The sequence below is a fragment of the Streptopelia decaocto genome (genome assembly GCF_964273445.1).
Source record: "Streptopelia decaocto genome assembly, chromosome: 27".
Classification (NCBI taxonomy): Eukaryota; Metazoa; Chordata; class Aves; order Columbiformes; family Columbidae; genus Streptopelia; species Streptopelia decaocto.
The window spans coordinates 1897561-1925413 of record NC_138682.1 but is presented as its reverse complement, the minus strand read 5'-3'; the positions used below and the strand labels follow the sequence as shown (position 1 = coordinate 1925413).

The window sequence follows — 27853 nt, the reverse complement described above, 5'->3', positions numbered from 1 at the left end:
GGCGTGGGGGGGGATGAATTAAAACGAAAGAAATGAAAAAGCCGGGGAGCACAGGCTGGGAACCCCCGCGCCGGGGCCGCAACTTACTGTGGCCGCTGCACTTAGCGCGTCTCCCGCAAGGCGTTGCTGGACTGCGGAGGTGGGGGAGCTGCAGGAGGAACTGCGGTTGTCGCCATCTTGGTGGCTGCGCTGCCTGCGCTGCCCGCGCCCCCCCGCCCCCTGCCCCGCCCCGCCGCGCCGCCAGGGGGCGCGCGGAGCGCGCCAAAACTCCCGCGCGGCTGCGGGGGGAACGCGGGAAACGAAGCCTAAAAAACCCGCCACAGCGCCGCGGATCCCCCCACCCCAGGAGGGGCCGCTGCCCACCGAGCCTGCGGAGCTGAGCCCCGCCTGGGCGGGGAGCCCACCGGCGCTTCCCGCCAGGTTAAGCCGAGCTTTGTTGAGCCGCGCCGGTCGCCCAGGGAGGAGCGGGGCCTGCCCAGCCGGTACCGGTCCCACCGAGCCGCCACCGGCAGCAAACCGAGGGACTGCGGCTCAAACCAACAATTTCTAAGGATCGGGTCGAACTTTGCTCAGGGCAGATTTTCACCTCAGTCTGATTTGCCATCCACGCAGAACGGGCTGCGGAAATAAGCGCAAAAGTCCCTTAAAAAACACACGGTGCGACCTGTGACAGATCAAGGGAGCAAAAGGAAGACTTCTACCAGGTACACATACATATATATATATATATATATATATATATTTAAGTTTCAGGATAAGCTGAAACTTTGAATGGCCACGCACATCACAGATTGCATTGCCAAGGGGAGCTCTGTGACCTCGTCCCCGCGCTACATGGAAACACAAAGATTTTACAAAGGAAATAAAGTGCCAAAATGGCATTTATGTCTGCGTCCGATACATCTGAGCACGGTGTTGGCTTCTTCCTTCTAATCGCCACCAGCACCAGCAGATTCTTCCCAGAGGTCCTTTTCTGGGAGCTGTGGAGCCCACTGAAGAGCTTGGAATTTCCTATGGAACACTGTTCTCAGCTACAACCCCATTGGAAATGCACATTTCTTGTTTTTTTTCCAGTGAAAGAGTGAATAAGAGTGCTAATAATTGACCCAAGTTACCCTTCTTCAGTTAAGAGACAACTCCTCCTTTATACATAGAATTTATGCCTATAATTTCATGCCTGCAACTTTAGGATCAATTTTTACTGTTATGTCGTTCTTGTTCTCCATTGCCCGCGTTGCTGAAAGAACAACCTGAAACACTGTTACGAGGTTAGAAAATAAAACGCATCCCCTTGCAGAAATGTCCTCTTTGCAGAGTTTTCAATCTCGGAGCTTTGGGAGTTTTGCTTTAGAAATAACACAGGAACCCAACCTGCCCAGGTTGCATCGCTGACTTCTATGGGGCTGCCCTGCTGTAACACAAGGGCAGATGCAACCGATAAAGTGTGGGTATCTCAAGCCATAACCAATCAAAAGTTAACGCAGTAAAGGTGCTGGAGCGGGATGGAAATGAGGGAGTGCAACAAAACCCAAGTTCCTAATGACCTGTGCGGCCCTGGCACAGCCTCGATCCACAGAGTTCAGCATAATCCCTACACAGAGTTGTATTTTTGCAGCCATTGTCCAGTTCATCATCCCGCAGGACGAAGGGAACGCTCCGAAAATGAGCACACTGGGGTCCAAAAGTGTTTCCAAACTAACGCAACTGCAGCCACTGGAAACAACAGCAAAGCCAGTAAAAGCGGCTGATGGAAACCATAAACCCCTTGCTTGGGATACAAGAGAACGAAAGCACCCAGAACTCAGGCAAGAGAATGAAGGTAATTCTTGACGTGAGCAATTACTACGCAGCGCTGGCCCTTTAAGGAGCACACAGCAGCTCTGTACAGGACAAAATAGAAAATATGCTTGATAAGGATACTGCCTTTTCCTTATTGCACCATTCCAGCCCTCGCTTCCCTTTGTAAGCGCCAAGTTGCCTCCTCAGTCCCCAGGTTTGGGGACAGGGATCAACATCGGTGCAAAGCGCACGGGGCCTGTGCTCCTGCACTCACACCCGGCTGGAACGGGCACCGCGCACGGAGCCGAACAACGTTCGGTAGCTGGGACCACTATGGAATTTAAACTATGGTCTAAAATACTTTATGACGGGTGCAATCCTGTTGTTACACAAGTGGATGATGTTCTTCACAAGCTCTGTATCACCTACAGATAAAGCAATAGCTAGGTTGCTGGGACAGGCCATCGTCACAGGAGCCCAGAGTGTCAGGGGTTGGAGGGACCTGGAAAGCTCATCCAGTGCAATCCCCCCATGGAGCAGGAACACCCAGATGAGGTTCCACAGGAACCAGGCGGGTTGGAATGTCTGCAGAGAAGGAGACTCCACAACCCCCTGGGCAGCCTGGGCCAGGCTCTGCCACCCTCACCACGAACAAGTTTCTGCTCAGATTTCAGTGGAACCTCCTGTGTTCCAGTTTGCACCCATTGCCCCTTGTCCTATCACTGGTTGTCACCCAGAAGAGCCTGGCTCCATCCTCCTGACACTCCCCCTTTCCATATTGATCCCCAGGAATGAGTCCCCCCTCAGTCTCCTCTTGTCCAGCTCCAGAGCCCCAGCTCCCTCAGCCTTTCCTCACACGGGAGATGCTCCACTCCCTCCAGCATCTTGGTGGCTGCGCTGGACTCTCTCCAGCAGTTCCCTGTCCTGCTGGAACTGAGGGGCCACAACTGGACACAAGATTCCAGGTGTGGTCTCCCCAGGGCAGAGCAGAGGGGCAGGAGAACCTCTCTGACCTACTGACCACCCCCTTCTAACCCACCCCAGGTCCCATTGGCTTCCTGGCCACAAGGGCCCAGTGCTGGCTCATGGTCACCCTGCTGTCCCCAGGACCCCCAGCTCCCTTTCCCCTACGCTGCTCTCTAACAGCTCATTCCCCAACTTACACTGGACCCTGGGGTTGTTCCTGCCCACATTCAAGACTCTACACTTGCCCTTGTTCTATTTCATTAATTTTTTCCCCGCCCAGCTCTCCAGCCTGTCCAGGTCTCTGATGGCAGCACAGCTTCCAGTGTCACCCACTCCTCCCAGCTTGGTGTCACCAGCAAACCTGCTGACAGTCACTCTGTTCCCTCGTCCAAATCATTGATGAATATATTGAATAACACCGGCCCCAGCCACCGTTCACCTGTCCTGCGCTTTCCCGCAGTATTGCAGCAAGGAACCAAAACCCGACGCAGATTATAACAATGCACTAATGACTCTGTTTTGTGCTCCATACACATCCAACTAATCCACGCAGAAAGTAATTCCTGTTGTTCGTCTTTATTTCTGAAATGCAGCTGCCACAAGGTGGAGGTACGAAGGTGCGACAGAGCTCGTTAATAAAGCAGTTTAATAACGATGCTGCTCAATGCTGGATTTTATAGGCACTTTATTACCACTAGAGGGAGGAGGCAACTCATGGGACAACCCATCGCTCAAGAGGAAACATAAACTCTCCAATACGGTTCACAACAGGGATTTAAGTCCCCTCCTTTCCCTGCACCAGACTCACCTGGAGCTGAGCAATTAATGCTCTGCTCAATTAATGTAGGGGTTGATCCACACGGCTACCAAGCGCTGGTGACTGCAAAGTTGCAAACATTTTAAAGAATGCGTATAGCACAGAACAGACCGTTCATTGCTGACTCAAGCTTACCAAGTTAATAAAACTGAGCCATATACTTTACGCAGATGATACAGAATTAATCGTTTCTCTCCGTTCCGTGATTCCCACCAAACACAACAAGCAAAGCAAGCTCATTCACGGCAAAGGAGCCCCACTGTGCATTTTAAAGTGTTTTTGGTGTCCACAAAGTGCAAAGACTGAAAACTGCTGTTGCACAGAGGGCACAGAGCATGTCACAGACCAGCTAATTACAACAGGGAGGTAAATTAACTCTTACACAAATGCATTTTAAATGAAATGTTGATCCAATTCCTAATGAAATGCCTGCAGCAAGCCCAGAGTTCAGATACAATTCCTCCCGTCCACTAAAAACACCACGCGGTGGCTTTAAGAGATATGTTCAGTAACCTGAAACCACCAAACACCAAATGAGGGCGTTTTGTGGCATTTTGCCAGCGGTTACACACAAAGTTGTTCTATTCAGCTCCCCCGTTACATAAGGGACTGGCAGCTCGTCCTGTGCCGGCGCTGGGACGCCCGGTCCCTCTTTGGTATGCAGTCCCTTCCCTGCCTTTGAAATCAGCTTTAAAGCCACCAGATCAGTGCCAGGAGCTGAATGCACTTCAAGAGGAACCCGGCAAGCACACGAATGCAGCTCTGCCTGAATTTCAAAGGTTTTAAGGCACAGAAGAGTTAGTTTAGCTCGGAACGGACGCTCTGCCCCGCGATGGCGGCGGCCAGTGTGCTCTGCCTGCGCGCCTGCGTGGCGCTGCTGGCCATGCCCGTCTACCTGCTGGCCTTCCTGGGCATATGGGAGCCCTTCTGCAAGAAGGTATTTTTTCCTTTCTTCTTAGAGAAGCTTTCTGCAATTCACGAGGGGAAAGCCAAGAAGCACAAACAGGAGCTTTTCCGTAACCTCCCCGACTTCGCGAGCCCCTCGGGAGAGCTGAAGCTGCTGGAGATCGGGACCGGCACTGGCGTCAACTTCCAGTTCTACCCGCCGGGCTGCAGAGTCACGTGCACCGACATCAACCCCAACTTCCAGCAAGGCCTTTCGAAGAGCATGAGCAAGAACCAGCACCTGCGCTACGAGCGGTTCCTGGAGGCCGCCGCGGAAGACCTGCGCGCCGTGCCCAGCGGCTCCGTGGACGCCGTGGTCTGCACCCTGGTCCTCTGCTCCGTGCGGGACGTCAGCGCCGTGCTCAGGGAGGTGCTGCGAGTGCTGCGGCCCGTGAGTATCCCAGGACGACGTTTTGTTATTACCCTTGTCGCCGCTTCCAAAAGAAAAGCAAAACAAAACTTTTAAAAGCTTACACACCACACTTAGTTTACTTCCCTACAACCGCTCTGCTCGGCTAAATGGTACAAAGGAGCAACACGCGAGTCAGTTTGTCCTGTAAGTCAAAGCCGAAAAATCACATAGAACTGCTACTAAATTGATAAGTAATTCCGTTCTATCGTTTAAAGCAGAACTGGTTCCGTGGTCCCGTCCCCTCCCTGCACACACCAGATGTGCTTAGGGTGGGAAGCTCTGATCAGGAGCCTGCGTTTCAAATAAACTGCTCGAGCCTCTTAGAACCGGGGCTGATCGACCTGTATGAGCAAATCAGTCTAAACGCCTTCATTCCCTGGAGGATACTAATCAAGCTAGAGATTTAAAAAGCTGTTTTGTTGGGGTATTTTTGCTATGGACTTTGAAATGGCATTTTCAAGACAATGCGCTGGGTTGTAAAAACTGATGAGTCTCAGTAGGATTAATACATTTCTGTTAGTTTCCTTTGAAACAAACAACATCCTAGCAACTGCATTTGAGGCAAAAAGACAAGAAATTATTTTAAAAGTAATATCAAATAGTAGGTACAGCCTGCATGCTCTTTCAATAGGCATTTTCAGTCTTTTGCAAGTTATCTGCTTATGTTCATTCCAATGGACACGAGAGTGAAAAGCGGGAGAGGAAAGGGTGGGAGAACAGAGACCAGTGAGCGAACTGCACACGTGGGGTCGGTGTTTGAAGAGGGGGATGGAGGGTTCAGATCAGTGACACAGGATCCCAGAGTGTCAGGGGGTGAAGGGACCTGGAAAGCTCATCCAGTGCAATCCCCCCATGGAGCAGGAACACCCAGCTGAGGTTACACAGGAACCAGGTGGGTTGGAATGTCTGCAGAGAAGGAGACTCCACAACCCCCTGGGCAGCCTGGGCCAGGCTCTGCCACCCTCACCAGGAACAAGTTTCTTCTCATATTTAAGTGGAACCTCCTGTGTTCCAGTTTGCACCCATTGCCCCTTGTCCTGTCACTGGTTGTCACCAGAAGAGCCTGGCTGCATCCTCCTGACACTCCCCCTTTCCATATTGATCCCCAGTAGTGAGTCCCCCCTCAGTCTCCTCTTGTCCAGCTCCAGAGCCCCAGCTCCCTCAGCCTTTCCTCACACGGGAGATGCTCCACTCCCTCCAGCATCTTGGTGGCTGCGCTGGACTCTCTCCAGCAGTTCCCTGTCCTGCTGGAACTGAGGGGCCACAACTGGACACAAGATTCCAGGTGTGGTCTCCCCAGGGCAGAGCAGAGGGGCAGGAGAACCTCTCTGACCTACTGACCCCCCCCTTCTAACCCACCCCAGGTCCCATTGGCTTCCTGGCCACAAGGGCCCAGTGCTGGCTCATGGTCACCCTGCTGTCCCCAGGACCCCCAGCTCCCTTTCCCCTACGCTGCTCTCCAACCGGCCTCCAACCATATATCACCGAGAAGAGCCTAGCTCCATCCTGACACTCACCCTTTATATATTTATAACCATTAATGAGGTCACCCCTCAGTCTCCCCCAAACCAAAGAGCCCCAGCTCCCCCCAGCACTCAGGGCCACTCTCTGAAACAACTTTGTTTTCCCCAGGGAGGCGCCTTCTATTTCTTAGAGCACGTGGCCGCCGACCACTCCAGCTGGAAGTATTTTTGGCAGCAGATCTACCACCCGACTTGGAAGCTCGTCTTCGCCGGGTGTTGCCTGACGAGGGAGATCTGGAGGGACCTGGAAGAGGCCGCGTTCTCGAAGCTCAGCGTCCGGCACATCCGCATCGCCATGCCCTGGATGCCCATCGAGCCGCACATCATTGGCTTCGCCGTCAAGTAACTCACCCCACAGAAAGTCCTTCACATAACCAATATCGCACAGCATAAGCTAACCCAAATATAGGTTAAATGGTGAAAGGCTTTAATTAATTTTCTGATTGAAGCATCAAATGGGTAGAGAGTGAAATAACTAACTTACGCTTTTTCTATGGATAAATAATGTTTAATCCAATTCCTTAATTGTATTCTTTAAACATGTGTTCATTAGAGCATTAGCAAAACAGCGCTGGGTGCGCGGGGGATTCGCTCCCCCCAACTTTTAACAATAAGAAGTGTGCTTAAATACCGTATCACAGTATCGCATATTCATCATGACCCCAGAAACGCCTCTACATATTCATGACCTTTCCCGCTTGTTATTAAAATGAGTCTCAGAACCATTTCCATATTCCCTCCTTGCCCCTCCCCTGTTCCCTGCGCAGGGTCACTTGGTGAATTTGAGGAGGGTCTTTAGGGTCTTTGGATGAAGCTCCTTCAGCTTCGTCACAGTGGACTTTGTACCTTTGGCTCATTGGGAGGAACTGGCTGGAACCCGAGCTGCCAAACCGACCAAAACCAGCCTGGCGCCCCCTTTTTGCTGTAAATCTTGGCTGTTTTGTCTCCTCAAGGTTGCAGCTGGTGCTGTAAAACTTCTTATGTCGGCATTTAATGAAATCCTGCTTTTTTAGCACAATTAGTTACATACAGCTCTAAACTAGATATTAATGATGTGGTTTAAAATGTTCGCTTGTTAGTAGGCCCTTATTACATAGTTGCTTAACCCTTAAAACATTAGTTCCCTCTATCAATATAACTTCCTAAACAAGTTTCCTAACTTTTTACATAGAACTCAACCCCCTTTCCCTTTTCCAAGTTCAGAGTCCGTGTCTCATTTGGTTATACCTGTAAACATTAAACATCTCAGCACGAATCACAGCTGCATTTCTCACAAGAGGGTCAGTTTTCTGAACATCTATGAAGCTTTTGCGCTGCTGACCCAGCACAGCACAGCCATGGGGGATCCCAGGAGGCTGTAGGAGCACACGAAACAGCCCAGTAGGCAGAAAAAAAAATTAAAAATAAAAAAACCCCCTAACTATTAACTCAAGGGATCTTCTGCCTGTGTCTGGTTCACTGTGGACAAGGATTTCTCCAGGGATCCCCACACTCCATCACAGCTGTTCACGTTCCCGCCTCACAGCGCTCGGATACGACCCCCTAACTCTGAACTTTCACTCAGTAGCAAGCTGTTTATTTACGAAAACAAACAAACAAACAAAAAAAAACAGAGAAAAAAACCGCGGGGGGGCGGAGGAGAATAAAAAAGAGGGTGTGTAGAGGGTGTGTGGGGGCGGGCGGTCAGTCAGTCAGTCAGTCAGTCAGTCAGTCAGTCACACGTTGCTTCCCCAGGTAACAGCTCCCGAAGCCTCTCGGTCACTTGCCTGCTGCTGCGCCCTCCCCGCATCTAACAGCGTTGACTACCGAGCAGAACATTAAAAAGCCGCGTGTTTAACGTTAAACGTTTAACTCGGGCGGTTTCTTGCGGAGCCGCCGCCGCCTCAGAGCCGTTGGTGCCGCCTCAGGGGCCGTTGGCGCCGCCGGCGCGCGCCGGGCCGGCCCCGCCGCCATTTTGTCCCCTCGAGGCAGGATGTGGTGGGGCCGCTTCACGGCCGCCCGGCTGCTCCGGCTGCTGGTCCTGGCGAGCGTCGTGCCCCGGGTGGAGGCCCTGGGGCCCGAGCCTGAGGGTACCGGGGCCGGGCCGGGGCGAGGGGGACGCGGAAGGGCCGTGGCGGGGGGTGGAAGGGGCTGAGAGGGCGGGCGGGGCGGGGGAGGGAAGGGGGACGGGGCGGGGTGGCCCCTGGGCACCCACAGACACAGGGAAACTTCACCTGCTCCTCGGCCATACGGACTCACAAAGCAGCAGTGAGTGGAACCCACTCACCCTCAGTGTGCACAAGAAATCCAGACACCAGAAATACACCTGTAACCAGGATGAGGGGAGACCTGAGTGCTGTCTCCACCTGCCTGAAAGGAGCTTGGAGCATGGAGGGGGTTGGGCTGTGCTCCCAAGTGATAAAACAAGAGGAAACGGCCTCAGGTTGCGCCAGGGGAGGTTGAGGTTGGATATTAGGAAGTAATTCTTCATGGAAAGGGCTGTGGGGCATTGAACAGGCTGTCGGGCATTGAACAGGCTGCCCAGGGCAGTGGTGGAGTCACCATCCCTGAAGGGATTTAAAAGGCATTTAGACGAGGTTTAGGGACATGGTTTAGTGCTGGCGTTGGGTTATGGTTCAACTCGATGATCGTGAGAATCACAGAATCACAGAATCACAGAATGGGCTGGGTTGGAAAAGCCCTCAGAGATCATCGAGTCCAACCCTTGGTCCAACTCCAGTCCATTGACTAGATCATGGCACTAAGCGCCATGTCCAATCTCAGTTTAAAAACCTCCAGGGACGGCGAGTCCAGCACCTCCCTGGGCAGCCATTCCAATGCCTGACCACTCTCTCTGTAAAGAGTTTCTTTCTAATATCCAGCCTAAATTTCCCCTGGCAGAGTTGAAGCCCATGGCCCCTTGTCCTATTGCTAACTGCCTGGGAGAAGAGCCCAATCCCCACCTGGCTAGAACTGCCCTTCAGGTAATTATAGAGAGCGATGAGGTCACCTCTAAGCCTCCTCTTCTCTAGACTAAACAACCCCAGCTTCCTCAGCCTCTCCCCATAGGTCTTATGCTCAAGTCCCTTCACCAGTCTTGTTGCTCTTCCAGTCTCTTCCAACTGAAATGATTCTATTCTCTCCTATGAAACGCATCTCACGCAACTTGAGGCAACAGCCCCAGGGATCTGCAGAAGCTCCTGCTGCCAACACCCAGAGTCCTGCGGCGTTAACGCTGTGGCCTGACCGAGAACCCAACGGCGCCGGCGCAGCACAAGCCGCACTAACGCCTGTTGTGTTTTGCAGAGTGCGGGGAGCGGCCGCTGCTGGACGGGCCGTCGGGCTCGCGGGTGGTGGGCGGGCAGGACGCGCGGGCGGGCGCCTGGCCCTGGTCCGTCAGCCTGCAGCTGCGCCCCTCCGGCGCCCCGCACACGCACGTCTGCGGAGGGGTGCTGATCACCGACAGGGCCGTGCTGACCGCCGGACACTGCGTCACGGGCAGGAGGTGCGTGGTCCTGCGCGCTCGTTAAGCACAAGGGAGCTGTCTCAAGGTGGAGCGAGGAGAAGAGGGTGATTGGGGCGCTCAGCGTGGCTTCACCAAGGGGAAGTCGTGCTTAACCAACCTCGTGGCCTTTTATGACATAAGCAGGTGGAGGGATGATGGTCAAGCAGCGCGTGTGGTCTATCTTGATTTCGGTAAAGCATTAGGAGTAGCAGAGAAGCTACCTGATCTAAAGAAAGTTACAGAATCCCAGAGTGTCAGGGGTTGGAGGGACCTGGAAAGCTCATCCAGTGCAATCCCCCCATGGAGCAGGAACACCCAGCTGAGGTTACACAGGAACCAGGCGGGTTGGAATGTCTGCAGAGAAGGAGACTCCACAACCCCCTGGGCAGCCTGGGCCAGGCTCTGCCACCCTCACCAGGAGGAACTTTCTTCTCAAATTTAAGTGGAACCTCTTGTGTTCCAGTTTGAACCCATTAACGCTTTTCTTACCATTGGTTGTCAGGTTTCCTCTCTCCTTTCCTTCCTGCCTGGAAAGATCTAAGTGCAAAGTATCATCTTTGTTCGTATGGGCTGTTCTGCAGGCTTATTTATGAAGTGAATGCCAAGAGGAGTGGTAGCTCTGTGAGGATCAGAGTACATGTCTGAGCTACTACCTTTGGCACAGCCATGGGGGATCCCAGGAGGCTGTAGGAGCACACGAAACAGCCCAGTAGGCAGAAAAAAAAATTAAAAATAAAAAAAACCCCTAACTATTAACTCAAGGGATCTTCTGCCTGTGTCTGGTTCACTGTGGACAAGGATTTCTCCAGGGATCCCCACACTCCATCACAGCTGTTCACGTTCCCGCCTCACAGCACTCGGATACGACCGCGTCACCTTTGCTGTGACAGTTTGTGCTGCCAGCCCAGCACAGGATCAAAGTTACATCTTTGTAAGTCACCGCTGAGAGGCCTTCGATGCGTGTTTCTGGCTTGGTCCTGAACCATCTTTGTTATTTTTAATAAAGGGTCATTTGGTTTTGATCTAGGTGACATTTTGATCAGGTTGGGGGTAAAAACTCCTTCAAACAGGCCTTGTAATTGTACTTCAGCTCCTCCGCTGCGTTTCAGCCGATCGCTGTTGGTTTTGACCGTTGCAAAATCTGCAGAGTTGTTCCTGGCAGTTCATAGTGACTGTAAAAATCCCTGAACTTTGAATTTGATCACTCAGCATGACTTCGTTAGATCAACTCCTTTTACAAACATTAATTTAGAGAGGCAAATCGCAATTAATCCAGTTAATTTTTATCTTACGCTCTGGAGAATTTTGCAGGTTAATCTGAATTTTATAGCCTGCCCTTTGATCACCACAGGCCAAATGAAATCCTCAATACTAGTAAAGATTTTTTCAACGTACTTGAATAGAAATTAGGCCTGAATGCCTCTGGCCCTATTTCTAAATTTAATATTAAGTTGATATTCATTATGTGTAACTTCTGGTTAATGGATTTCCCAAATCCAGGTACAAGCACAGTCTATGAGCATTGAGGATATAAACCTACTTCCTTTCTGCAAAATAAATCCATGTTTTTATCATTTCAAGTGAATATCTCCTGGGAAGCAAAATCTGAGAAATCCTTAATCCGAATTCACCTTAACGGCCAGAACCACCATATTTAGCCACATTTCTTCCAGAAAATCTTGCCTACAGAATTTTCAATGTATATTCCTAAAGGTGCAAAAGCCAAGAGTAAAACAATCGGTTAAAGCGATGCCATCAAGAAACGTATTTACTTGAACATCATTGTAAAAATAGTATGTGAATTCTCTCCTAGTGACCCATATTACTGGCGAGCTGTTCTGGGCATGAACAACCTTTGGAGATACGGCAAACACGCGGTAAAGAGAAGAATCCGAAGCATCACTGTGCATCCGGAATTCAAGAGAGAAACGTTTGAAAATGACATCGCGGTGTTTGAGCTCAGTTACCGCGTCCGCTTCAGCGACTACATCCAGCCCATCTGCTTCCCGCCCGCCCACCTGTACCCCCACATCGCCAACGAAACGCTGTGTTTCATCAGCGGCTGGGGACGGACGGAAGAGAAAGGTAAGAATTCGCTTGTGCCGTCCATCAAATGATAAGCTACAAAACTAATAGAGGGTTCCAGTCCCTCTAGCTCACCGAGAGCTGAATTGGGTCAGGTTATCATCTCATCGCATCATGAAATCCTTCTGCAATGAGCTGCTTTCGGTGGGTTTGCCACTGAAATATTAGACCAACCTGTGTGTAACCAAAACCATTTTCAGGCCTTTCTTCCAAGCATAACACAGAAAAAGGAAAATAAACTAGCCTGACTTTGGGATTTGTGGTACAGCTACTCAGTGTTGTCTGCTAGAAAAAGCTTTTCCATTGAAAACCAAACAATTCTGAACCTTCCTGTGTGTTGTACAAATGGCTGCGCTCCCTCAAATTCCCTCATTAACCCCAAGGAGCGCAAACCCCGGACGATGTGGGTGGGCGAGGCAGTTCCGCGGCGCCACGGGGGCTCCATCGCTCACCTCTGACATTCCGAGCGAGCGAGCAGCGCCCTTATCATCCCTGTTTCTTCAGAATCAGAACCACAAAAATACCGTCACATCCGAGTCTGTAAATCCTTAACCCGCTTCAGTTTAAACCCGTTAGACACCGGCACAATCTGTATCACATAAACACACTCGAACGCGCTAAACAGGTTAAAAAAAAGCACAGTAAGAATCGCTACACGCACCAGCATAAATGTTTTACCTTTCTATATGGTGTCTTGCATTCAAGGTAAAACCTCGTCTGTGTTAAAAGAAGCACAAGTGGAAATCATCCCTTCCAGCGTGTGTAACAGCTCGGACGCCTACGGGGGGCTGGTGAACAGCAACATGCTCTGCGCCGGCTCCCGCACCGGAGGCGTCGACACCTGCCAGGTGAGAACCGGCGTCACGAACGGAAACGGCACAAACGCTACGCGGAAAACACGTCCAACCGCACGAGAAGCGTCGTAACCGGAAACAGGGGCGAGGTGGGGATTGCAAAGCAAAAACACACCGCAAAAACACCCTCGGAGAATTCAATTAACAAAGGGAAAAGTAGGCAAACTTACACCACACTCGCCACAAAGATGTCGATAAATATCACACGAACATACGTGTAGATCCACATGTACATCGGTGCCGTGTGAAGCACGGCAGCATCTCGCCTGTTTCGATGCTTTTGAAAGGGCAGCAGCGTTGGTTCAGTGAAATGGCAAGATTTTTATTTGAATGCTGAGCGATCTGCTGCTTTTCCTCAGAAAAGACAATTTGTAGGTCAAAAGCACCATCATGCACAAGCTGGGCCACGGCTGCAATACATTTATAATTAAAAACCATAATGTATTCCTAAGCACTTTGCCTGGTACGCGTCCTGCTTCCCTCGGTTTTCCTTTAAAGCCGGCGATACGGCAAAGATTGAGGGTTGCGCATCCATCGCCACGTTTCTTGGGACTTACACATTGTCTGGGCGGTATTTTCTCATATTAACCGACAAGGAAGTTCAGGGAGACAAACCTTAGATGGCAAAGGCGCAAAAACAAAACCAACAACAGGACTTTGGTTAAAGACACTGACACAGGACGGAATTCCAGCCGAGGTCAGTCACCCAGCACCACATTTTATCTTCATTTGTCTGTGTGGCGGCATTTCTGACTTAATTCTACCCCGTTTCCTAAAGGGAAGATTTGTCAGGGCGTTTTCTGGTGTTATCCGCAGGGAGACAGCGGTGGGCCCCTGGCGTGCTACCACCCCGCCACCAAGAAGCACTACCTGGTCGGCATCGCGAGTTTTGGGGTCGGCTGCGGCCGACCAAAGTTTCCTGGGATCTATGTCCGTCTGTCTCAATACAGAACGTGGATAAATATGGAACTTCTGATCATCAACAAGGCTGCGAATCCGGCGAGCGCTACACTCACCATCCTCCTGACTCTGATACGTGTGGTACTTGCGTAGACGAGCTGACTCCTGTTTCAGAATAAATCTAAGAGCAAAAGTCGTGTTTGCAATTCTATTCTCGTTTTCTGTCGCTGATATCCGCACTAACCATAGAAAAAACTGTAACAGCCTTGGGCCTATTAATGCAATTTAATATAGAAGTGTTACCAACTGAAGAGACTTTCTTTTTCTTTTCCTAACTCTGTTTCTCTGCTGTTCCAGCTCTCAGAAGCTGCAGGACTGGTTGGTGATGCAGAAGGCAGATGCTCCCTCTGCTGGGTGAACACACAGAGTGTTCGGTTGGCAGTGGCCCAGCTCACTGAAACCTGAAAAGGAGAAAGAAACCTGCAGAAAAAGCTCTTCTCCACTAATTATCTTGAGTGATGACCAAAATTCACACACAAACAAGTTATTACTCTGCCTGCTGAAAGGACCCATCGGCTAAAACATCTCTGGGTGCTGTTCCACAGACTAAAAGACCCGATCCCGCGGCACGTACGCACCCTTGGCCAGAACCACCGCGCCGCTACATTCATGACAAATAAATCAGGAACAGCGGAATTAGATTTTGGCGACTTTATTTACCAAGGTCAAAATTTGCAACCATCTAATTGTTTCAACAAATATTTACAATTCATATAGAGCAGGTACTTGTGTTTGGAAACAACCAGCAGAGCAGAATTGGCCACCACATCTCTTACCCTCGGGATACAGATTTTACCCTCTTACAATCAAGATTTTGAAGTAAATCCAAAATCAGCAGTGATCACTGAAAGAGCAAACTCATGTTACTGTTTAATATTTCCATGATGAAAAAGAAGCTGCCCTTCCGAAACCACTATTTGAAGAGCAGAATGGACTCCTGTGATGTCTGGCAGCACTAAAACTGTTTCACTTGCCCAATACAGAATTTGCCACCTGAAATTCCACTGACAGAGCCACCAAACGCCTCTTCTGGAGCAGCTCCCCACTGGGACTGCCTCAACCTGATTAGTTTGGACGTGCAACAAAAGTTTGCGACACATTCGTGAACACAAACGTAGACTCCAGCGTGGCCTAAAGAAAACAGATGGTTGATCGTGTCCGTAACAATTTGGAAACTTCCAAAAGAAATACAGATTTATAGCCTACTAACATGATTGTGGAATGCCGACATTCTCCTCCCATCTGCAAAGAGCTCTGCTTGCTAAGAAGTCCAAAAGTGAGTAAAATAAAAACCACCGTAGGGGAAGCGTTTCACACGGGGGAGCGAGCGCGGGTTGAGTTCATCCCGATCTGCGCCAGCACGACACACACACGGAGCTCCAACACCTGGGGAGGGCAAATCCAGAGCGCGATTCCCGCTGCCAGAACCGGACGCGGATTCAATCCCGCCCGTGGCAAATAGTGTCGTTGTGATTCATTCAAGATGCGGGTCTGGTGTCCCAGAACCGCCGAGGTCGGCCGGGACCCCCGGGTGGCGTTTGGGAATCCCCAAGAGCGGGGATTCCGCACCCAAACCAGTCCCCATCGCCTCAAACGTTGAATTTTCACCTGAAACACAATCATCCAAACTAGAATCTCCGAGAGCGATCGGATCTAATGTGCAGATATTATCAACGGTGGGGAATAAAAAGCCCTGATCTCTCTTGTTTTATTTTATAGTTTTCTTCTTTTCCCAATACCCTTTAGGATCCACTTTTTTTGCAAGTTGCCTATAGACATACAAAATGAATTCAAATACCTCGCACGCCAAAGAGGATCTCATTGACTTTGGACTACCCATAAAAATATACGCTTGAAAATCTGCTTCACAAAATATTTCATTTGTTTACTAAAATGAAATATAGAAACTGCCAAAATACGTATAGAAACTCAATTTCGGAATTTGCAAAGATCACCATTTAGCTACAAAATATACCAACCATCTACCTGTTTTCAATAGAATATTTTCTTACAAAGATATCAGTACTTTGCAAAATATCACCTACCGTACAAAATTAGGCCGGAAATCTCGCACGACTTTCGCCGTATAAAGCATATATTAGAACCTCATTAACCCTTTGGTATATAACTTCAATTCTTTCATTGTATCCTTCCTCTATTTGGTTTGAATGTACCAAAGCACAGTAGGATCTCCAGACAGAAGCAGCGATGCGTGTTTAATTTAATCATCCTCATGCCATTAATTTGCCAATTAGAGATGTTCAGCTACCGTGCCATATAAAATAAATGGATGTGTTGAATTCTCTTACAATAAGTCACCGACACCTTATTTCATGGGCCGGAGACGTTGTCGCTGCCTCTCGCTGCTTCTGCAGATCCAAGTTCCATCGACACAGCAAACACTGAAGAAAGAAACCCCAACGTCTTAAACTCTCAGCTGAGAAACAACATAATTTATACCTCTCGCAAAGTATTCGCTTCTTTTTCTTTATCATCTGCACCTGTAAATAACAACTTACAGGTTACAATAAAAATATTTACATACAAATAACGCAGAAAAAGGATTGAAAAAGAGTAAGAAATCAAAACGTATACTGGTTATAAATGTTGCTAACAATGTCAACTATGGCAAGGACTCCATTTCATCCACGTTTTTACCGTCACCAAATTTCGCCTCCATTACAAGAGGCATTTGGAGAGATTTTCCAAGGAATTCCCATCACCTTTGGCTGGAGCCGCGATCTTGACCTGATAAAGTTTCCAGTTGTGCCAGCAGGAATTTGGGTGAGGTTTTCTCGTTTCCTTTTTGTACTTTGTCACCAACATGTTGTAAATAAAATCTATATCGTCTTTAAGTTGTGAAATCTAGGTAGAAAAGTTTCATTTTTGACCTTTCATCTAGTTTAAAAAATTCAGTATAAAAAAAAACCATTTCTCCTCTGAAATTTCAACAGTCCACCAAAGTTTTACCTTCTTTGCTTACACGCTTTTATGACAGTAAAGATCTTTCAAAGTTTTTAGCTCCTCAATTAGAGTTTTGTTCTGATTTTCCAGGACTGCGACACGATTTTCCAGACATTTCACGTACTCTTTCTTCTTCCGACGACATTCGCGAGCGGCTTCCCTGGAACAGACAAGCAGAAGCGATGGTTTCTTTCCAATCTGCGGTTGTTGGACACCACACCGATGAAGTCAGCTCTCAAGACTTGTAATTTGTCACAGAATCCCAGAATGTCAGGGTTGAAGGGACCTGGAAAGCTCATCCAGTGCAATCCCCCATGGAGCAGGAACACCCAGATGAGGTTCCACAGGAACCAGGCGGGTTGGAATGTCTGCAGAGAAGGAGACTCCACAACCCCCTGGGCAGCCTGGGCCAGGCTCTGACACCCTCACCACGAACAAGTTTCTGCTCAGATTTAAGTGGAACCTCCTGTGTTCCAGTTCGCACCCACTGCCCCTCGTCCTACCATTGGTTGTCACCCAGAAGAGCCTGGCTCCATCCTCCTGACACTCCCCCTTTCCATATTGATCCCCAGGAATGAGTCCCCCCTCAGTCTCCTCTTGTCCAGCTCCAGAGCCCCAGCTCCCTCAGCCTTTCCTCACACGGGAGATGCTCCACTCCCTGCAGCATCTTGGTGGCTGCGCTGGACTCTCTGCAGCAGTTCCCTGTCCTGCTGGAACTGAGGGGCCACAACTGGACGCAGTAACGCCCTCGCCGCAGTAACGCCCACTCCACGTCTGCTGCTCTCGCAAGGGCTGACGAGAGCTGCTGGGTCTCTTGAGAACGAAAGTGCCCAATTGAGAGAAAAAAAAACCCCAAAAAACAGCTTCTCTGTACCTCGAAGATTTTGCTTAATCGGGACCTGCCGAGCTGCCTCCGACCAGCTGATCTCAGGAACTGTCCTCTGCAGTTCTATTTCAGAACACTGAACTAACAAATCAAAGCACTTACCTGTTCTTCATCAACCTTATTTCTCGTTTCAGCTGTGGATCATCTGTCTTACTTGTCTGCGAGGTCAGGGTGACGGGCGACGTCATGACCACGGTCTGCGGCAGGGCCGCGGTGGTCGGCGTGGTGCGGATCTGGTACGTCTGCATGTCTCCCGAGGCAGCTGTCGCGATAACAGCGCAACACGTCAGAACGTCCCGCTTACGCAAGCGAAGGCTGTTGGAGTTTCCAGAAGGTGTTACTTACTCTGCACCACCACCTGGTTGCTGGGTACGAGGATCTGCTGCCCGTCGGACGTCTGTGCGTACTGCAGGATTGTCGTGCCGGGCTGGGCGCCGCTGGCGTTTGTCATGGTCAGCGTCTGCAGCCCCTGCACGTCGTCTGTGCCCGGGCTGGCCAGCTGCAAACCGTTGGCAGCGATGGCGACTTCAAAGCAAAAGGAACAAGCACAAAAATATTTGTAGTTGTACGTTATGATATATATATATATATATACACACAGATAGGGGTCAATCTGTAGGCTGTACATCTGACTCCACTGCTGAAAAACAGAGTCATAGAATCATTTTGGGTGGAAAAGCCCCTCGAGATCATTGAGTCCGACTGTTAACCCAACCTTGGCTGGGTTGTCCCTGAGAACCTCATGTCCGTCTGTCCAACCCTCCAGGGATGGTGACTCCAGCACTGCCCTGGGCAGCCTGTTCAATGCCCCACAGCCCTTGGGGGAAGAAATTATCCCAAATTTCCAACCTCAACCTCCCCTGGTGCAACTTGAGGCCGTTTCCTCTGCTCCTGGCGCTTGTTCCTGGGGAGCAGAGCCCGACCCCCCTGGCTCCAAGCTCCTTTCAGGCAGTTCAGAGATCAGAAGGTCTCCCCTCAGCTATTTCCTAACGCTCCCCTTCAAACATTGTGTCTTAACGTGCGAATATTGAGATAATGAAGCATCCAATTTATCTGGAGTCTTTAGATACCCGTCTATTTCCAACAGACCTTAATAACTTTATCAACCGTTACATAAATAAGCAAACCTTTTGAGTTTCACCTTAGTCAACTATGTAACAAACAGAAATCTGTATTTTGAGGCAAGTTGAGTTAAAAATGTGTCCAGTTGGGCACGTATTTAGTGTAACGTACTGTACTGTCCGGTGCTGGTCTGGTAGATGGGGGTGGGAACGGACATGGATGTAACGGTGGAGACGCCCGGACTCTCCTCATCCCCTTTTCTGTTGCGTGTTTCTTCAGAAGAAAGATCTTTCAGAATTTTTCTGTAAAACAAGAGCTTCTTTATCAACTCTAAAACCAAGCAAAACCCATTACAAATTACTGCAACAACAGTTACAAACAACTCTCCCTATTTGGTATTATTTTGATGCACAGCAGGTTTTTGAATTAACGCTGAGGTGACTGCCTTAAACTCTTGTACTTCCATTTCTGTAGTTTCTATAGTCTAATTTTTATTTAAATATTGAATCATTTTATGAGCTGAGAGCAATTCAAGTCAGCTACTGATTTATAAATATGTGCAAATCAGCATGAATTCCAGATTTTCAGTCGTTCTCCTCTAGAAGTCTCAGACATTTCGGGGGGTATAAACCCTGCACCGTTTCAGTTCTGCACAAACCACATCAGAGTTTCCACCAGAAACATTTTCCGGGGATAACTGGCAAATTAAGAGATATTTCTGATTTACAACTTGATCCTCTAAATCTTGCAAGAATAGGCTTTGTATATCAGATTAAAACCAGTTTGAGAATAAGCTCAAAAGGAGGAGATGACTATAGGAAGGTTTAAAAATGAGATCTTTTGCTCTTCCAGTGCACAGCGAGACTTTACCTTTCCGCATTTAACAGCCCTTGCGGAGCTCAAACAAGCCCTGTCCTCTAACAAACACCTACGAAAAACAGACACCTCCCTATTTAATAGAAGAACCACTGGAAATATCAATTTTACGCATCTTTCCCCAGGGGCAAATGATGAATTAGTGGCAGTGAAATGAAGAGAAAAGCAGAACTGACAAGGTTTGATTACAGATTTCTCCCACGGAAGCTCCGCTTACGGTTCGTGTTTTCCTGGCCTGGCTATTCAGAATTGCTCTTTTCTACCATCATTTCTGACTGCATGCAAAATAATCCAATTCCTCCTGAATTATTTGTGCTGGTACATAACTCAAGATGAGATAAAGCCATCAGAAAGCGCCGAGAAGAGCGGATAAAACATTCAAATAATGAAAAGCCGCGGCAGAAGTGGGAACAGGAATGACAGACCAGACTGGTGGGTAAGTACATAAACTCTTCAACCTTTCAGAATATTATTGTAAAAACCACTAAATTCTGTGTTAAGTTTCTAACAACTTTGCTATTTGAAAAGCTAGGACGTGGCGTTTGATCACACTCATTTCAGTAGAATAACTGAGTAAAATTAGAGCGGACAAATCATTTTCTCTCTACCACACGGTGTTGAAACTGTTCTCCAGTTAAGTCAAAGTTTCCTCGTATCTAATACAACATCCTCAAAACATTGACCCCATGAACGGATCCAGCACGTGTTTCGAGAGAAAGAAAACTTAGAGGTTGATAGAATATATGAAGCTATTGAAAGTTGTTCTTGGTTTCAAACAAAAATACAAGATATATGACATGCGGTACTTACCGGTAAGATGGACGACGAGCTAAGATGCCCCGAGCTTTCTGTGAAGAGCCAATGCTGTCTGAGGAGTCCTGGGAATCGTCACTCTCAGACAAAGAAGATACCTAAAAATATATATATCTATATATGTATATATATATATGTATTCCATGTGGTTATCTGGTACACGTTCGAGAAACACCCAGAAGAGGTGACACATTTTAATTGTATGTTGAGCTAAAGCTGCATGAGAACAACCCAAATGCAGCTCATTACCAAAAGAATGTTAGATTGGTGGTTCCAGTGCTGCTTCCAGCACTTACCAAACACCGTCACGTTAGGGAGGTCACAATGAGACCACCCCCCTCAAAAAAAAATGCTCAAGAAATCCTCCCAAACTATTAAAAGCTGGAAAACATCCCCATGTGAAACTGTTCGTGCTGGATTAAGGGAGGGTTCATCAATTCGGAAACATTAAACCACCAGCGATCGGCACAGGAACACGTGTTGAGCACAGGGACAAACATCAAACACCCAAAACCTTCTGTGTAGACAGAGCAGCGTCTTTTGTTGGTCAGAACACAAGAGTCAAATGAAAATAATACTTAAGGCAGCAGCATTTCAGGGAGTAAACACGCAAAGCATCAGCTCTATTTTTCTCCGTATCCTCACCCAGTTGGCAAGTGTGAGATTTTTCTCTGATGCTCCATTTAAATACGAGCTAACAAAGCATTTATTTGTGTGCCGGCAACAAAAAATCAAGAAGAACGCGCACAGCTCTGGGAAAAACAGTTCTCAGCTGCTGCCACAGAGACCAACCTACTATCAACAGCTTTCAAAAGCTGCTCAGCTGTTACTTCTTTTTCCCCTTTGAGCAAAAAGGCCACAACGTTCATATATTACAGAATAAATGAAAGAATACAGTGGGGACACTGCAATGAGAACGTGATGATAGGAAAGGGATCAGCGGAGACTCTAAGGATAGTCCAGTAAAACAGCAAAGAGGACGGGTTTGCTTTTCCGTGCTGCGATGTCACAGCACGACGACAGCTGGAAATGCGTTACGGTGTTATTTATTTGTATTTGGCTATAAAACACACCGCTCGCCTGTTAAGAGCACGAACAGCTGGGGGTTTGCGTTATTTCTATAAAGTTTCATTTCACTAAATAGTTTAATTTCAACTCCAAAGGCAAATTTAGCGCTACAAATGATTTCAAGCCTAACCAACCATCAAGAGCGATGTATCCCCAAAATACCGGATTGCTCGACATCTCCCAGCAGGGCCAGACCCGCCGTGCTGGAGCAGCTGACTCGGACCAGCCTTTCTGAGTCTTTTCCCACACGTAAATGAGGCTTGTCGGTGATTTCCCAGCCGTCCCGCGTTACCTGCACTGTCTGCACCTGGGGGGAGTGGATGACGGAGGAGGACTGAGCCGTTTGGATGACTCCCTGCACCTGGACCTGCTCTCCAGGCAGCTGAACGACCGTCAGGGGGGCAGGACCTCTCAGAGACATCTGCAACAAGCACAAAACCGTTAACAAAAGGGTCGTGTACAGACACGTTGGAAAATCAGCGGAGAACACGCACCAGCAGAAGCTTGTATGAAGTCACAGAAAGCGTCCTTTAAAGATGAATGTTTTTGAGATACGTAAGAAAAAGGCTGAAACAATCATTTGACTTAGGGGGAAAATCAAATATGCAGCGTTATGTGCAGAAGATTAAAACGCTGCCTAAATTCAGGCAGTTCTACATGAAGGCCGGCGAAGCAGAATTCTGCAGAATGACCCTGTCGAGCACGGCCACGCTTGTCCAGCTCCGGCACACGCACACAAAGCCCCACGGCCCTGCCCAGCTCTGCAGCCTGTCCAGGTCTCTGATGGCAGCACAGCTCCCAGTGTCACCCACTCCTCCCAGCTTGGTGTCACCAGCAAACCTGCTGACAGTCACTCTATTCCCTCGTCCAAATCACTGATGAATATATTGAATAACAGCGGCCCCAGCACTGCCCCCTGAGGCTCTGCACTGGATACAGGATCAACTGGACTCTGCCCATTGACCACGACTCTCCGGCTTCTTCCCTCCAGCCAGTTCGCAGGACATTTGTGGATTTTCTACCCTGTCTTTGCCTCGGGCACTGATCCAAATTTTCCACCCAAATCTCCTTTTCCTCCATGGGGTGAACAGTGGACGAGCGGCCAAATTTCCCCGTTTCACGGGGCGGCGCCGCGGGAGCAGATTTTACCCCAAAAGATGCTCCTTCAGATTCAGAAAGTTGAATTCAGGCTAAAGCTTTGAAAGCCACGTTACCACGTAGCTAAGTATGTCAAATTTCCAACGTGATATGATTTATTACATTAATAACATATGTGTTGGGCTAACATCCCAGTGTCTCCATGGTGCTGAGCACCCGGGATCACCAGCGCTACAAAAGGAGCTGTAAATACTTTTTCTGAAAAAAAAACCAAAAGGTGAAGCTTAGATCCTTAATCCACGACTCGGCATCTCCCACGCGCCAGCTCGACGATGATTTAGATGTATGTCTGATATACAAACCGGGCTGCATTTTTGCATTGCACGAGCACGAAAATTCATTTGTGTCTTTTGAACGCGAGCCACGTCGTTAACGCTGCGTCGGCTTTACCTGCGTGCTGATGTGCGAGAGCTGCAGGGCTGAGCCCTGCCCGGTCTGCGGCGGCGTCGCGGGGCCGGTGCTGCTGCTCTTGCTCACCTCTTCCATCATCACCTGCGGAAAACCAGTTCCACCCCGTCACCGACAGCTCCGCACAGCGCCCGCCTCCCACCGACGCTTTGCACAACCCCCGTGCGTGTTTTTACTCTTATTTTGGATGTTTTTAATTCATTCTTGGACATCACTTTCTATTAGTGCAGCGGGTTTTGTCACCAGAGGGGTCAGACGCCCGCTGTCCGAGCTGAAGTTTTACTGTCAAACGTATCTACTGAATTCCCTGGGTTTTAGGGAAAAGAAACCAAGACATCAAATCTAAAAGGAAAACCAAGAGGAAGCGTTTATACCAAGGAATATCTTGCTCCAAGGAAAATAACTTGCAAGAATATTTTACCCAACTCCCAGCTAACCCTATTTTAAACCATCTGAGGGTGTATAGAAACAAAACGGGTTGAAAATCAAAGCAGTGCTTTAAACCCTGCCAAAGTCTCCACAGAATACAGTCAGCAACGCTCGTCTCTAAGATCCAACATGTCTTGACAGCATCGCGGCTCCAGCACGGGGGGTTTACTGATTCAAACGAGTTGAGGTGGGTGAGTGGGTGGACCAGCCGCGAGCACCGAGAGATGATGGGAGAGCGTTCAAGGTTTTGTCACAGAAGGTTTGAAGCTGTGGCAAGGACAGTTGCTATGAGACTGGAAATGACGGCTCTTTCTGTGGAAATGTGAGTCATTGATTTTTCCCCGCTGAGATAAACCGCAGCGCTCGCCCGGCCGACGGTGAAAAGTCAACCAGAGCAGAACCTCGTCGGGCACAAAACTCCTCGAGAAATCACAGAAACGGGACTTTGTGGAGAGAAAACTGATACCCAAACCGTGTCCTCTGCGGCAGCAACAAACGCCTTAAACCTGGAGTAATTCAAGTATGTCAAAGCTATAAAAGCGCAGAATGAACAAGCATGTAAAAGGGATGCAGCTTCGCACGCCACCTAAAATACTTTGAGTTTTTGTATAAATCTACATTTTGTACCCCCGCGAAGTAAACACGGCGCTGTCAAACCGAAACCCGGGCAACAGCACAAGTTCAAATACATTTCCAACGCTACCGAAGCGCCCCATTCATTTCTGTAGCGCTGAAGCACCCCCCGGCTCCCTCGCCCTCCGGTTTCGCTGCGTTATCGTCCCGGGAAACACTCAGAACAGCCTGTGAGAAACAATGAAACCACCCAAAATAAACAACGCGGGGAGAAAGCGCAAAGGTTTCTGCTGAGCCTCCTCGCGCAGGTGTGAAGTCCAACTTACAGGAACCAAAGATAAAGTATTTCCCGTTATAAATAGGGTTTGTGAGTTTAATTCATCTCCGCTTGCTCTGTGCTATTCAATTAAATATTGATCTGGCTTTTAGTAAAATAGTATTAATAAAAAAAGACTTAGCGAGGGGTTTTAATGAGGTGAAAATTGGTATTGCGTCTTATGGAAAATATATCAGGGTTTCAGGTTTTTCCACCGCAGATAAAGCTGCTTCCAATGTGGAATAAGTGTTTAGCGAAATGGGCTTTGGGTGAAGAGTTTTACACGTCGCCGAGTACAGACGGGGGGAACCCAGAAAAGCGACACTTGATTTTATTAGGCAAGTTTAATTTATCACCCGAAGCTCATATATATCCCCTAATACCACGTTCCTTAGTTTAAGCGACCGCTCAAGAACCACGCACGCAAAAACAAACCCCAAAACTAAATGACTGAGGAGAATCAATTAAAAAATAAACAAGAAAACCCACAACTTTAATCCTCATTAAAAAATATTGTAAAATGCCAAAGAGATGGTGCATTTGGAGACATCCTGAGAAGCAACGACCCGAAGGAGATCGGAGCGGGAATCGCTCTTCGCCTCAATCTCTCTCATCATTCACATTTTGTTTCTGCCCGTTTGCAACGCAGATCACCCAGCACGGTGGTTTTCCCCACTTAAACGCTCATAAAAAGACTAAAATCACGATTCCCAGCCTCGGCTGGAACCTCAAAGCGTCATCAGGAGGTGAAGGACGAGATAACAGAATAGAAAAGCGGCAAAGAGGAGCCGTGGAGCGAGAGCAAGGAGGATGAAACCGCCTCGTTCTGCCCTTGTGTGTGTAGCACAGGAAAGGCCTGGGTGGTATTTCAGTGCTCAAACATTGTAAGAGGCAAGCGAGGTTGTTAAAAGACTTTATAAAGAATACCAGACGCAGAATTTTATTCTCAAATGCTAAATAATAAGGGTCAACTACTGACATACACAAATTACGCAAAGTGATTTAAAACACTCGGTGAAATCGTACTCATCTGGTGAAATTTGGGGTTCCTTAGCACCTCAAAATAAGCCGCTTTCACCAGCTACAGAAGCTAAAATCTTATATAATTAATTTTGCTATTAAGGCACTTGGGGAAAGTTTGTTCATCCAGAAGTTGGACAGAACTCCATTTTTTTTTCCAGCATGGAAAATATCCTAAAATGCCAAAGAGATGGTGCATGTGGAGACATCGTGAGCAGCAACGGCCCCAACGGGATGGTTTAAACCATCTGAGGGGGTATAGAGGCAAAGGCACCTCCCGGTTCAACCGGGAACCAACCGAGGAGCCTCCGGATCCGTCCTGCACCCCCAGAACAGCCCCTCAAACCCCTTCAGCCCCTTCAGCGCTTTCCGAACGTGTTTCATTCCACTCGCCCCCGGCTCAGGGAACGTTCCCGTGACGAGCGGCTTCAAAAATAAGTGTATATGTTGTACGGACATAAGAGGTCTCGCTATTTATGAGAGGAAAATATCGCTGAGATCATTTACAAACCATTTGCATCCAGTTGCCTCGAATGGGCCCGACACTCGCAGTGCTGGACGACACAGAAACCAGCGTTCGGGCGAAATTAATGGAAAACAGGTAATCCCGCCATTAAGGACTAATGGTTGTTTTCCACGGGTCGGTCTCCGGGGGTCGGGGGAGGAAACGGCCGCTGTCAGCGGCGCCGAACGGGGCTGAAGCCGCTACCGAGAGCTCGGAGCCGCCGCCGGGCCCCGGGGAACCAGCGGCCGGGGCGGAGCGGGCCCGGCCGCGGCCTCTCCCGGCGCCCAGGCCGCGCGGAGCCCCGGGCCCGGCGGAACAACCCCCGGGAAGGAGCGAGGGGGCCCCGGCCGGGCGGAGGGAGCGGCGCGGCCTGCAGGGCCCGGCGGGGGCGGCCGCTCCGGGCCCGGCGCGGGCCGAGGGGAAGGGAAGGGACGGGCCGGGGCGGGCGGGCCCAGGGCGGCCTCCCCGCCCGCCCGTGACTCGGCGCGGCCGCTCTTACCTCAGAGGCCCCGCCGGTGGGCGCGCGCGGGGAGCGGAGCCGCCGCCTCAGGAAAGCGGCGCCGGCGGCATCGCAAACACGGCGGGGCCGCGCGGGGCGCTCGGGCTGCGACCATAGAGTCCCCGCGGAGGCCTCGCCTAGAAATCCCCACCATAGAGTTCCCGCAGCGTAGAGCCCCGCGGGCGGAGGCTAGAGCGCCCGCTTTGGCGCCGCCTCCACCCGGAGGTTTCCAACCGCCATACCATAGAGAGGCGCGGCAGAGCGGCCGCTGCGGGGGCGACAAGGCGCCTCTAGCGGCCCGCGCAGGCCCCGGCGCAGGCCCCGCGGGGACCGGGGGGCGGTCGCCCCCGAGGAAACACAATTATCTCCCGTTACCCTCGACGGGAACGCGGGTCCCACAGAGCGCCGCACACAGAGCGTCCCACGGCGCGGCGGGGCGGATTTCACCCCCTCCTGGGGCCCGTGGTGGCCGCCGAGGGCCGGGGAGACGGGTGTTCCGTGACCTCCAGCTGCTTTGGTTTTATGTTTAACCCCAGAGCAGCCGCGGCGCTGAGCGGGAGCGTCGGGCGGCGAACGGGGCATGGACGGGTCGGTCCGGGCTGCGGAACGTTGGTGCGGCCGGAACCGCGGCCGCGGGGTCACAGCGAGACCTGAAAACAAACCAGGAAACTTCCTATAAAACAAAAAACAGGTAACTTCCTATAAAACAAACCAGGAAACTTCCTATAAAACACAAACCAAGTAACTTCCTATAAAACAAAAAACAGGTAATTTCCTATAAAACAAACCATGTAACTTCCTATAAAACAGAAACCAGGTAACTTCCTATGAAACAAACCAGGTAACTTCCTATAAAACACAAACCAGGTAACTTCCTATGAAACAAACCAGGTAACTTCCTATAAAACAAACCAGGTGATTTCCTCTAAAACACAAACCAGGTGATTTCCTATAAAGCAAACCAGGTAATTTCCTATAAAACACACCAGGTAACTTCCTATAAAACACAAACCAGGTAATTTCCTCTAAAACACAAACCAGGTAATTTCCTATAAAGCAAACCAGGTAATTTCCTCTAAAACAAACCAGGTAATTTCCTCTAAAACACAAACTAGGTGATTTCCTATAAAACAAACCAGGTAACTTCCTCTAAAACACACCAGGTAATTTCCTCTAAAACACAAACCAGGTACTTTCCTCTAAAACACAAACCAGGTACTTTCCTATAAAGCAAACCAGGTAATTTCCTATAAAACACAAACCAGGTAATTTCCTCTAAAACAAACCAGGTAACTTCCTATAAAACAAACCAGGTAATTTCCTATAAAACAAACCAGGCGATTTCCTATAACACCCAAACCCAGGTGATCCCCAGCACAACTGGAAACCCGTCCCAGGATTTTCAGCGTCTCCCAACTCATCCCAGACAAGATTATATTAAAATCACTTTT

At 49.3% G+C, this 27853-nt stretch overlaps 4 protein-coding genes across 5 annotated transcripts in view; 2 read left to right on the top strand and 2 right to left on the bottom strand.

Moving 5' to 3' along the window:
- The window catches only part of SCN8A (sodium voltage-gated channel alpha subunit 8), a 57409-nt gene extending 57209 nt beyond the window's left edge, over nucleotides 1-200 (bottom strand). The window contains exon 1 of the mRNA XM_082073431.1: nucleotides 88-200. The gene's annotated coding sequence lies outside the window, so the exon portion shown is untranslated. The remainder of the gene's footprint in view (nucleotides 1-87) is intronic.
- A 3181-nt stretch (nucleotides 201-3381) lies between these two features.
- Nucleotides 3382-7169, top strand: TMT1A (thiol methyltransferase 1A). The gene is made up of 2 exons (XM_082073458.1): nucleotides 3382-4898; nucleotides 6552-7169. The coding sequence occupies exons 1-2, from the start codon at nucleotides 4395-4397 to the stop codon at nucleotides 6786-6788; spliced, it is 741 nt and encodes a 246-aa protein (XP_081929584.1). The 5' UTR covers nucleotides 3382-4394; the 3' UTR covers nucleotides 6789-7169.
- Nucleotides 7170-7311: 142 nt separating this feature from the next.
- Nucleotides 7312-14288, top strand: TMPRSS12 (transmembrane serine protease 12). The gene is made up of 5 exons (XM_082073455.1): nucleotides 7312-8511; nucleotides 9728-9926; nucleotides 11740-12011; nucleotides 12717-12859; nucleotides 13682-14288. The coding sequence occupies exons 1-5, from the start codon at nucleotides 8415-8417 to the stop codon at nucleotides 13916-13918; spliced, it is 948 nt and encodes a 315-aa protein (XP_081929581.1). The 5' UTR covers nucleotides 7312-8414; the 3' UTR covers nucleotides 13919-14288.
- Nucleotides 14289-14461: 173 nt separating this feature from the next.
- On the bottom strand, nucleotides 14462-26641 carry ATF1 (activating transcription factor 1). 2 transcript variants are annotated; one of them, XM_082073456.1, is made up of 8 exons: nucleotides 26403-26640; nucleotides 23043-23144; nucleotides 21787-21915; nucleotides 20424-20524; nucleotides 18909-19039; nucleotides 18021-18200; nucleotides 17778-17937; nucleotides 14462-16949 (listed from the first exon to the last, which is right to left on the bottom strand). In XM_082073456.1, the coding sequence occupies exons 2-8, from the start codon at nucleotides 23139-23141 to the stop codon at nucleotides 16805-16807; spliced, it is 945 nt and encodes a 314-aa protein (XP_081929582.1). In that variant the 5' UTR covers nucleotides 23142-23144; nucleotides 26403-26640; the 3' UTR covers nucleotides 14462-16804. The 2 variants fall into 2 exon arrangements, with proteins under 2 accessions (XP_081929582.1, XP_081929583.1); XM_082073457.1 differs by lacking the exon at nucleotides 23043-23144 and having other exon boundaries at nucleotides 26403-26641.
- Nucleotides 26642-27853: the final 1212 nt, after the last annotated feature.

Bases quoted from the DNA above. Each gene is read 5' to 3' on its own strand.
- TMT1A (XM_082073458.1), top strand. From the start codon at position 4,395: ATGGCGGCGGCCAGTGTGCTCTGCCTGCGCGCCTGCGTGGCGCTGCTG. The intron at 4,899-6,551 runs GTGAGTATCCCA...TGTTTTCCCCAG, and splicing joins TGCTGCGAGTGCTGCGGCCC to GGAGGCGCCTTCTATTTCTT.
- TMPRSS12 (XM_082073455.1), top strand. From the start codon at position 8,415: ATGTGGTGGGGCCGCTTCACGGCCGCCCGGCTGCTCCGGCTGCTGGTC. The intron at 9,927-11,739 runs GTGCGTGGTCCT...ATTCTCTCCTAG, and splicing joins CACTGCGTCACGGGCAGGAG to TGACCCATATTACTGGCGAG. The intron at 12,012-12,716 runs GTAAGAATTCGC...CTTGCATTCAAG, and splicing joins GGGACGGACGGAAGAGAAAG to GTAAAACCTCGTCTGTGTTA.
- ATF1 (XM_082073456.1), bottom strand. From the start codon at position 23,141: ATGATGGAAGAGGTGAGCAAGAGCAGCAGCACCGGCCCCGCGACGCCG. The intron at 18,201-18,908 runs GTACGTTACACT...TTTGCTTTGAAG, and splicing joins GACCAGCACCGGACAGTACA to TCGCCATCGCTGCCAACGGT. The intron at 17,938-18,020 runs GTAAGTAACACC...TTATCGCGACAG, and splicing joins CAACCAGGTGGTGGTGCAGA to CTGCCTCGGGAGACATGCAG.